We start from the raw sequence: 12,067 nt of genomic DNA, 5'->3' as shown, positions 1-12,067 counted from the left end.
ATAAGTACATCAGAATGTATGTCCAAGAATTACTTATAACAGTCAAATGTGAAAAAATACCCAAATGTCCATCGCCAGTGGTGTGATATAACCATTTAATGAAAATGAATTACAGGTACCTAAAACAACAAGGGCTCCCCAAACATAACATGGAACAAAATAAGCCAAAGAATACAAGTCATATGGTATGCCTTAAATACAATTCAAAAGCAGGCACAATAATCATATTAGATATTACGGTAGTAGTCACCTGTAGAGCAAAGGGAGAAATGAGTAATCACAAGAAGGTATAAGGGGTATTCTGTTGCACTGGTAATGTTCTATTTCTTGACCCAGTTGGACTTTGGGTTTTTACTTTGTGACAAGTCATTGAGCAGGATATGTATGTTTTGCACACATTTCTGTATATTTGTACCTCTTCAATTAAATAAAAAGCATTATTACTTAGAAATCAAGAAGCAAGCACAAAGTAATCCCTATATCCCTAATCCCTAAATATGTAACAAAAATTGAATATATAATTATATATCATTATCTGTCACAGAAATGTAAAGAATTATTCAATCTAAAACTCTGTATTTGGGTTGTATATATCATCAAGCAAATTATATCTCAAGAACCAAAACAAAATAGCACAAAAATATCTTATACCACACTTCGCATTTTATTGTCAGCAGTAATATTGGTATTATTTATTTTTTAGAGATTGTATTTATTTATTTGACAGAGATCACAAGTAGGCAGAGAGGCAGGCAAAGAGAGAGAGGAGGAAGCCGGCTCCCCACGGAGCAGAGCCCGATGCAGGGCTCAATCCCAGGACTCTGAGATCATGACCTGAGCCGAAGGCAGAGGCTTTAACCCACTGAGCCACCCAGGCTCCCCAATATTGGTATTATTTTAAAACTGTTATTCTAAATTATAGGTTAAAGGAAAGACATAATTATGTTAATGTTATTAGTGGCCAAGGTTTTCAGCTTAAAAGAAAAAGAAAAATTTTTAATCAGCAAGGTAAAAAAAAAAAAACAACTGAATTTAAATTTGAATTGGAAGTATCAGTACTAATGAACTTAGTTTTTCTTTTAAGAAATAAAATTTTCTAATTCTAACCCTTGAAAAGGTCTGGAAGAAATGGCAATGCCAGTAGCAGTGAGCACCCTCACCCAGCCTATGTTCTTCTCAAAGTCATTTCCAACTGAAATCAAAGTTTCTTGAAGAATTGATTTCAAAATTAGAGCTGATTGTTCTCAAGATAAACTGTAAAATCTTGTTGACAGAATGCAAGCCAGTTACCAGAGACAGTAGTAGGGTCATGTTCAAAAGCAAGAAGCAAACTCCAAAAGGGCTTCCATTGGACTTACTACAATTTAAGCATCAAAAAAGACTAATATTGCAAAAGACTTAAATATATAGACATATACATATAAATCCATAAGTTCTTAATAATACAAAGAAAATCACTGGACATATCAAGATTACGAAGGTACCAACTTATTGTTCTGAAAAATGGTCTACAAAGGAAACAATCACTTATCCTGCCTTTGATAAACAAACTATGCTTTAGGATAACAATTTAGTTGATATAGGAAAGTTCTGTTAAAAAAAAAAAAAAAGTCCCAACTGTAAGTGAGAAAGGAATTGCAGAATGAGAAAATTAGGGCCACCTGGGTGGCTCAGTTGGTTAAAGCATCTACCTTCGGCTCAGGTCATGATCCCAGCATCCTGGGATCAAACCCCACATTAGGCTCTCTACTCAGTGGGGACTCTGCTTCTCCCTCTCCTCCTGCAGCTCTCCCTGTTCATGCTCACTTTCTCTCTCAAATAAATAAAATCTTTAAAGAAAAAAAAAGATGTATAAGGATTTAAAAAAATGAGAAAATTATCATTTTTGCAACCCTGATGGACTAAGCCTTCTAAGCAATGATCCTCAATGGTTGCTATTAGCTATGAAGTAAAAGAGTGATGGGCAACTCCGCTACAAGGCTGACAATACCTGGAGCCAGTCAGCGATCCTAACATCAGTAACAGTGAGTCAACCAGACATTCCCCTGCCTCTCTCCGTGAGGCAACAGGAAATACACAGCATCAACTATGAAGAATTCGATCCCCTAGCCAAAAAACTGAACTTGCGTCTAATCAAGGCTATACATCAAAAACTACAGCTCACAGGAAATGCAGGTGATTAAGGACCATGTGAAATGACATCAAGAGGGTGGGATAAAATTTCCGACATTCCAGCTTTGGCTAAAACAAATGATGATTCGTCTTTAAAAGATGGCACTAAAACACCATAGGGAAATGTTTGAAATTAAAAGACTTAGAGCCTACATTATCTAAATGCAATGCAAGACTCCATTTCAACTCTGGCTCAATGAAAAGTTACAAAATGGAACCATCAAGAAAATGGTCCACAACCACCAGAAACCTCACTGCTGGATTAACTGACCCTGTGCATAAAGAAACTTAATGAGACCAGATTTGGAGCATGTTCCAGACTTACTTTGTAATCAAACCCTCTAAGTTTGACTCAGATGGAGGAGACTGCACTTCTCTTTATCAGGACAGATTTTAAATTAGATAATGACAATGATACCTTTAATCACATTGTCAAGGAAATTACGGAAGCTGTTCTAGTTCAATGAAAACTCTGTAGGTAAATGGAATGTCTCCGTAATCCCATTATATAAGATAAATAAGTTTCACTTACTGGATAGATGACTATTCAGGGGACCAATGAAAGGAAACCAATCATTTATCAACAATACAATACACAGACTGCTAAGCCAAATTCAAAGGAATGTTTTTGTTCTGACCCACATTTAAAACCACAGCCATTCAAGATGGGCTTGTACTGATGCTTACATGACAAAGAATAACCATGATGTCCACATTGCCCCTGACTGGGGGGTTCTTGGATCTATCTACTCGACCTCTTTTAGTAATACTGGTTATTCATTCTCTGTGGTAATAACATATACAAAAGTTCCCCACCCAAATGGTCTGGACGCTGTAGGTTAGGATATCCTGCACCCGAAATGACTAAATAGGACTCCTCGAAAGCTAGCCAGATTGAAAAGCAGGATCATTCGTACGTAAAGCAACACCGCATAGGTGAGCTTCCTGTGAACATCCAAATCCTATTATTCAAAAAAGCTCTGGTTTCTTTATATTTGTCAGAATGCCTTTTCTTGGGCACCTGGGTGGCTCAGTTGGTTGAGCTACTGCCTTCAGCTCAGGTCACGATCCTGGAGTCCCAAATTGAGTCCTGCATCAGGCTCCTGCTCAGCAAGGGGTCTGCTTCTCCCTCTGACCTTCCCCCTCTCGTGCTCACTCTCTCTCATTCTCTTTCTCTCAAATAAAATCTTAAAAAAGAATGCTTTTTCTTCAACTGGGAGTTAATGAATTTGAAAAAACTCACTGATTTTTCTGCAATTAATGAAAAAAGTTTTAATAAGACCCTCAATGCTCCTCCAGCCATACGAACTGAAATAAGTGGTTTCTCTCCAGTGGTCCTCCAGAATGGGAGCGTCAACAAGGGGGTACATGTCCTGTCATTGGTGAAGTGTTGTTTCTAGGTCAACAAATCAGGAATTGCTACCCCAAATCTAAAGGATCCTAAAGACAAGAGAAAAATTTTTTCCACCAAATAAGCGATACCTTTTCCATAGGCCCATTTAACCGATTAAATCTTGGCTCCTCAGAATCCCTGCTCTGGGGGATTTTTCAGTCCTTGGCTACTGTTCTCCTTATAGTCATCAGATGAACCTACCTACTGTGTTGTACACTCGTGGGGGTTTCACCTGTCTCTCGGTAGCCACGTGCACACCAAATTACATCCTCAGAAATCAGGCAACTGGGTGAAATTAACAGCCACCACATGAATGATAAAGACAGTGGCTACGTGACCTTCCAGCCTGACAACTCAATAATGGAAAAGAGCAAATATGGAACTCTTTGGCCTGTTGAGAGCATGACATAAAAGAGGGAATTATTAAAAATCAAACAGAAACCAGAAAATTCCCTGAGTGGACAAAAACCAGTTAGTTATACAAGCAAAGTTTAATTTAACTTATTTTGCAGAATAAGCAAGGATAACTTGGCCTAGCTCACTTCTTGCTTTTCCTCTGGATATCGTAAGTGAAATGTAAACACTTCCCCAGAATCGATAGGAGGTAACACTTAACCAACTCCCTTTAAGAGAACTCAAATATTATAACCAATCACTGTAAAGAAAAAATACTTCCTGCCTTCACAGTATATAAACTGCTTTACAACAGCATACCACTGAGCCTCATTCCATGTTTTGAGTGCTTCCAGTTTATAAACCGTCTCTTTGGTATCTGCATGATAAACTTTTACTAGTTACTACTTCAAAAACAAAATAGAAAAAAGAAAAAAAATCCAAGTACTGACAGGATACTGGAAGATATTCAAAAAACACTAATGATTTTGTTGGGTGTGATAACGGTATTTTTTAAAAATTCTTTTCTGTTAAATATACTGAAATATTTATGACATCTGGGATTTTTAAAAACATACTACCATAACAATGGGGGGGGGGCGCCAAGAGAGGTAAGATGACAACATTGGCAAAGTGCTGGTGATTATGGGAAGTGAGTGGTATCCCCTTATTCCTGTCTACTTTTATGTACAGATCTTCCACAACAAAAATGTTTAATGAAAGGATCAAACTAGAATGTCTGTTAATTTTCCTTCCAGCTCTAATTTTTAGATTCTATATTCAACTTACTAAAATATAACTGTTGCATAAGACAATCTATGCAGCAGAACATCAAGAATATTTCTTAATAATTATTACACATAAGAATCATTATCATTACAGGGGGGCGGGTAAGTGTATTATCTAGGAAGACAGGCTTAAGAAGCTGGCTACCTCTTTCTGTAGAAAAAATAGAGAATGGAATAAATGCTTCTAAATACATCTAGGAGAATACAACCAGCTCTTTTCTGTGGCCACTGGTGATAGAATTAGATGAAAGAGACTTAAATTATACCACCGGGACAGCAAAATAGCTTTCCACCATCTCTTCCCTTCGTAACAAATTATACTGCCATACTTTCCTACATTCTTTAAATCATTTATTAAACCCTTCAACGTTGACTCAGGGCCTAAAATACTCGTTGCTCTGCTGGCCAGGCACTGTGGGATACAAAAGACAAACTATAAAATGAGGTTCTATGCCTTTAAAATGTCTCTAAGATCTTCAGTCACAATGGGAAAAGGATCCACCAGCAGTAAACCTACTGCCGAAATCAGGACATATCTCACACTTGAGATTTTATTCATGATTTACTGAAAAATATCTATGAACACCCACAATTATGAGTGTTACAGAAACCTGGTCTCCAGAGTTCTGAAGCTAAGATTCACCAATGCACTCCATGTGGTTCTCAAACCCCCTGAAAGGACTATTTTTCTGGATAGGCTGCCATGGTGTTCATTAATCTCAAATGGTAATAATCAGCAATGGAATAAAATCACAGGCCATGCAGTAAAAACTCCAAAAACCAGGGAAAAGATGAAACACTGTACTGTGTTAAGCCAGCTTCTTCAAGCTCAAGATACAATCAACTTGTCAAACTTTGTTTCCAGTATTTGAATGCCCTCTAGTGGCTGCTTTAATTGTCACAACCGTCCATAGCAGGAATTAAGAATGAAAAAGTGTGAGAAATAAGAGTAGAAGATGGCATCATCAGGAGCACCTGGCACAATTTCAAGTTACTCTGGGAACTTCTCATTATCCAAAGGAACTTAGTTCACAATATGCATAATTCAGAAGTTTCCCAGATAACTCATGACACATTACTGCATTTTTAAAGTAAGTATAATTTCTCCCAAGTTTCATTTCAAATTACTAAAACATCAGCAAACACCCAGAAAAGAACAGTACATGAATGAAGGACACCAGAACCTCAGGAATTAACACCCATCCCTCCCCCATCAACACAGGCAGCATCAAGGATGCAATGTTTAATAAGGAACAGCAACAGGAGTGGGCCAGTATCTTGAGAACACGAGGTACCCAGTCGCTGAAGGGAGGGAAGCACGGGCTAAGGAACAGCCTGGGTACACAGAGACAAGGATGCTTCCAGAACTGCCCCCACCAAACACTCTCAGTGACAACAGCAATCACCAGGGGGACAAACCACCAGCATGGAGCCAGGGGTGAGCCGAGCACATCACTCGGGGTGACTTACAGGTCCCCAGTTAGTGCAGGGGCCCTCTGCTCAGACCCACAGGAATTCCTACAACGGCACAACATACTGTCTGCAGTCACCGCCACAGGAAGCCCCAAGTACAAGGACATCACGGGGGTGCAGACAACCTCTCAGTTCCAGTCTTGGCCTCCAGCCTGTCTTCCCAAATTCTGCCACAAGGCACCCCTCACCTCCACACCTTCCATGACATCTACCTACATCCACCTTTCCTTCATGACATCCAGCATCAAGAGGCAACTATCTTCTAAACAAGAACCTTCACAGCCCCTGGATATTTCTGAATCTACACATCAATCTTTCCCCGGGGAATGTCCTACTGATGTCTAGGACACTGTCCATGATGAGGAGATTCATTCAGGCTTGCTGCTCAAAGCTGGGGTTCATTATTCACAATGTTATTTAGTATCCCACCGTGCGAAGGTGCCACACTTTGTCCATTCTACTGTTGATAGATATAGGGGTTATTTCATGCTTAGGGCCTATAGTTACAAATAATGCTGGTAATATACATTCTTGAGCATGTCACTTGGTCACAAGACAAGGGATGCTGGCTTATGGAGTAAAGATGTCCTCCATTTTCCAGAAAGCCTGTGCCCAGTCACATTCCCGCCAGCAGCATACAAGCCTTCCTTCTGTTCAGTACTTTCACTAACATTTAGGCTTTTTCATCTTTGCCAACCTGGTAACTCCCTTGGTATGTCATTTTGGTTTTGATTTGCATTTCTCTGATGCCTCAATACTCTTCATAGTGAATTTTAGAATTTATATTGGCTAGACCTGGTTATTAAAGTCTGACTTCAAATATCACAGCAATCAGCCAATCTGTCAACACTTTGAGATCTATCCAGAAAGAAAGCATATATCCAGAATAAAGTCATTTTTTACCACATCTACCACTATGAACCTAGTCCAAGTCACCACCACCCCTCATCTGAACTACCACATACCACTGGCTCTTAGTGTTCTGATTCTACCTTACCACTGTCCTTGTAACACAGTGATCCTCTTCGAACATAAGCCCTATCAGGCTCTCTCCCCTGCTCAAATTCCTCTAATGGCTTCCCATCTCTTTTGGAATAAAGTCCCAGTTCTGACCAGGGCTTACAACAAGGCTTGGGATGACCAAGTCCCTGGCTATCTCAGTAACTGCATCTCCTATGTCCTCCTCCTAAGTCTCCCTCTCACTCCGTTCCAGCTGCATCGCCTCCATGTTGTCCCTCGAAACATGCCAACCACTTTTCCATCACCAATCCTGCACACCTGCTGTTCACCCTTCCCCCAGCTGAGGGAAACGTCCCCCCATCACCACCCCGACCCCTTCAGGTCTCTGCTTGGATGTTCCTCTCCCAGGCTGTCCCTGACCAACCCATCTAAAATGGTGCCACCGTCACCTCATCCTTCCCAAAGACCACTAGTCTACTTTTATCTTCTTCATTGCATCTGTCACTGCCCAATGCTACATATCTGCTCATTCTCGCTCTTTCCTCACACTAGAACATGGACTCCATCAAAACAGGGATTTTTAGCTCTCTTGCTCAATACTGCACCTTAGTACCTAGAGAGTACCTGTATATACACAGCCACTGACAAATATTTGTCAAACAAGGAACAAAAGAGTATCAATACAATAAAACAGTATCTATTAATTTCTTCCAGAATAAGATAAGAACCTGCCTCAAGTAATGGTCTTCCTGCATGTAACACATTGCCATGCCCATAAGAGATACTCAAGAAATGTTCAATTTGTAAAAGAACAGCAATTTGACTCACCCTTTCCTATTCCCTTCTCTCCCTTCCAGATCTTCTAAAACAATGTAGAATTTACTTCCATGCTACCATTAATATTTTCAGAGCATATTTATTCTATCTGAAGAATCCATTCTTTCTAGGTTATATGTCACATTAACAGCTATCATTTGGATTTAAATATTAATGATTCAATGTTCATATTTGCTTCTTTACCTGAAAATTTGATTATAGGGAGCTAGTCAAGTAGCTTGTTCAAGTTTTTAGAAATGTTGGTAAAATTAAGACTGAGTGTCTGAATTTCTGAAAAAGTCTTCCTTTTGTCCTCACAAACAGGCAACAGGGTAGCTGCATAGAGAAATTTAAGGTCACACAATCCCTGAAGTTTTGTTCTATTTCTATTGTTTTCCATATCTTCAGCTTGTTGTGTTACAAGTAAATTATATGCAAGTCTAATTCGCTTTTGTTTATAACCTGAGTTTTGGTTTTCTTTTTCTCTTGGTAATTACAAATTTCACCAGGATAGGTCTAAATATGTACATTTTTTCAATATCTTGCCTGACATTTGGTGAAACCTTTCATCTAAAGATTGAGTCTTTCTTCAGTTCAGAGTGAAATTTTCTTCTATTATTTCTTTCATGAATGTTTGCTTTGATCTAGCCTTGAAATCCCATTATGTTTATCTTAGACAAGTACAGTCCAACAGAAATACAATTCAAACCACAAAGGTAATTTTAATATTTCCAGGAGCCACATCAAAAAATAAAAAGAAATGTAATTAATTGTAATAATGTATTTATCCAAATATATCCAAAATATTATCATTTGAAAATGTAATCTATAAAAAATTTACAGGTGAGATGCTTCCCCCCACACCCCCATACTGAGTTTTCAAAATCTGCTATGTGTGCTCTACTTGAAGCTCATCTCAATTTAGACTACCTGCTTTTCAAAGGCTCAAACATCATTTTGGGCTAGTGTCTGCCATACCGGACAGCAGAACAGATCTGGAACTCTCTTCCATTCTTTTGTAGTTAATAATTTTTAACTCTTCTCTTTTCCTCCTGAATCCTAAAAGAATTCATGCAGCTGATCTTCAAGTCCACTAACTCAGCTTCCTAAAGTATTCACCCCACTCATTTTGGCACCTACTGAACATTTTAATTTAACAGTCCTATTTGACATCTTCAGGGTCTCACTCTTCACGGCACGCTGCTCCTGAGTACTGACTGCCTGTTCTGATTATCTAGGAATGCCCTCTAGAATGTCAGGACTTGTCATAGAATTTTCTTTAACTTCTCTTTCATCTCCTAGAGTACCACTCTGTTTCACTGGAAACCCTTCCTCTGAGTTGTCAGAAGAAGCCCCCCAACTTTTGAGCTAAAAGCCTCTCTGCTTAGTGATACTGCCCTATCTGCTTGGTCTTAGAAAAGTCAAGCTTATACATCTCTGATAGTCAAGTTGGGTACCATCAGGGGTTGTTAAGGTCACAATTCATTCTTTTTGGTCCCATAAAAACAAGAAAAAGGTTAGTCTTAGTGAGACAGTGATCTCACAGTTTACAGTTTGCAGGAAGTAGGGATGGAATTAAGAACAAAGGACATGCAGGGACCTTAAATTAACTGTGCATGGCCACTCCAACCAGGGATAACTGGGATGCCATCCCAGCAACTGGCTAAGGTCCTGGAAAGCAAAGTCACAGAACATTTTCCATCACTACAGAAAGCTCTATTGGACAATACTTGGCTAAACAAGTCCTCCTCAAGGCCCAACTACCACACCATCAGGTCCTGGTTCTACAAAAACCCCCTCTCTTCTTCCCGCTTCCTACTTCCCACATTCTCCTTCCTTCAGAAGTTCTTGTCCTTGCCCTTACAAGCCTTGGTTCTTTTTGCCTATTTCAACTCTTGACACTCCCCTAGTCCAAGGGGTAAAGGATGCTCAGAAAGGCAGTACAATGGTAGCATTAACTTGATGGGACTTAGATTTACTCAACAATTCCCAGTAGCAGTATTTTCAAAATATTTCAAAATATTTCAAAATCTCTTTCAAGCATGCATGGCCATTAAATACTTGGATTGTTGTCTGAAATAACTGACAACTGATGAGGATAAAAACATGAAATTTAGGGTTGAAAGGATTTTAATTGGAATTATGAGCTATGCTTCAACTAGGAAATAAATTAAGTATAATAAGATGTTGAGTAGACTACAAGAAAACTAGTAATGAAATAAGGGTTATCCAAAAATTCTTGAAATAATGATGAATAGAGCCCACAAGCCTTTTAACTCCGCCGTTATCACCTTTAATAACAGAATAGGTTGTAAATGTGCGGCTGTATTTATGTCTAAGGGTCTACTGAGGTTATTTTATAATTGCCACAATTCCACAAAGAAAACTTATGTGAAGGTCAATGAAAGCTGCATGTTCTAAATTACAAAGTCAAGAACAACATTTTTTTGTCATTTGTAACGTTCCAGTAATAAAAGAGAATTACCTCAGTAACAGGTGTATTTTCCTGGAGCTCAGTTGTGTGCGAGGCCAGTAAACCAATCACCCGAGCAACCTTGGCCCGTCTGTTAATGGAGAAAAATAAACTCTGAAGAAGAGAGTTAGAGACCCAGGTAACTAGCCCTAGTTACATTACACAATTCTAAGCATTAACATAAGATCAAAATGAGGCATGCTTGGGTGAGCATTCACTCCCCCACATATATGGCCCTTGTTACATGAAGGGACAAGAGCAGCAATGCCCGCTGCAGGGGATTGAGTCTAATAGCGACTCAAGTTGAACAAGTTGGGCTTTTGTGGTAGAATGCCAGATAAACTTTATGAAGGGCCTTAACCAGAGAGGAGGAAAAATGTAATGAACACTTTTACTCCTGGGTACAGCAGTATTTGGCTAAAGGTTAGGTCCCACTTATTAGCAGACCAAGGGTTTTATTCATAAGTGATAAAAAATAATAGAACAGGGCGCCTGGGTGGCTCAGCGGGTTAAAGCCTCTGCCTTCGGTTCAGGTCATGATCCCAGGGTCCTGGCATCGAGGCCCGCATCGGGCTCTCTGCTCCGCAGGGAGCCTGCTTCCCTTCCTCCCTCTCTCCCTGCCTCTGCCTACTTGTAATCTTTGTCTGTCAAATAAATAAAATCTTAAAAAATAATAATAATAGAACAGTTAAATAAATATTTATATATCCACTTTTATAGAAATTTTTTACAATCCTAGATCTTACAAATATTGTTCCAAAAACTACTAGTTTTAGTGAGGTGTTTCTGTATCATTATTCAACAGAAAATAAGGTCAATAAATTATTACATACCATTTTCAGATGATTTGCAAAAGTTCAGTCAGAAGATTTTTTTAATTGGAGAAAATAGTTGGACATGTGAATTGATGAGAACTGTATTTTTTTTTTTTAAGCACTGTATTCATATTGATGCTTGCATGTTCTCTGGGCTAATCAGTGTGTATACCAGCCAGAGAGTCTCTTAATCTTTTCGGGTTCTTAACTACACAGGAGCCATGGAGGGAAACAAATCAGACTCCAAGAAGGACCACAGGAAAGTACTCACATTATCAGAACTCTAACTTACAGACATCATTCTTACAGATTTCAATACTTCTTGAATTAACCATTCAAATCTCATAACATTTACAAATTAAAGAAATCCTAGGCATTTGTATGACTAGCATCCTGCCTCTAAATAAAAAACATTATACTGTTATTTAAATTTTAATTCCAGTGTACTTCAGGCAGTGTTATAGAAGTTTCAGGTGTACAATATAGTGATTCGGCCAGTCCGCTCCTTCACCCCCGTCACTGGTTTCACCCATCCCCCCCACCCACCTCCTCTCTGGTAACCATCAGTTTGTTCTCTATAGTTAACAGTCTGGTTTCTGGTCTTTTTTTTTTTTTTTCCTTTAATTCCATATATGAGTGAAGTCATATGGTTTTTGTCTTTCTCTGGCTGACTTATTTTGCTTACATCATACTCTCCAGCTCCATCCATATTGTCGCAAATGGCAAGATTCCATTCTTTATGGCTGAATAATATTACATTATATCTTCTTTATCCATTCACCTA

General features: G+C 38.9%; 1 protein-coding gene across 1 annotated transcript in view; it reads right to left on the bottom strand.

Annotated features, from left to right (window-relative positions):
* The window catches only part of ULK4 (unc-51 like kinase 4), a 610,308-nt gene that overhangs the window by 555,070 nt on the left and 43,171 nt on the right, over nucleotides 1-12,067 (bottom strand). Inside the window, exon 17 of the mRNA XM_080819657.1 lies at nucleotides 10,481-10,559. Coding sequence (XP_080675783.1) covers nucleotides 10,481-10,559 — 79 coding nt within the window. The remainder of the gene's footprint in view (nucleotides 1-10,480; nucleotides 10,560-12,067) is intronic.

This window comes from Martes martes (assembly GCF_963455335.1).
Source record: "Martes martes genome assembly, chromosome: 1".
NCBI lineage: Eukaryota > Metazoa > Chordata > Mammalia > Carnivora > Mustelidae > Martes > Martes martes.
The sequence above is the reverse complement of the archived record's forward strand: the minus strand, read 5'-3'. Positions and strand labels throughout refer to the sequence as shown.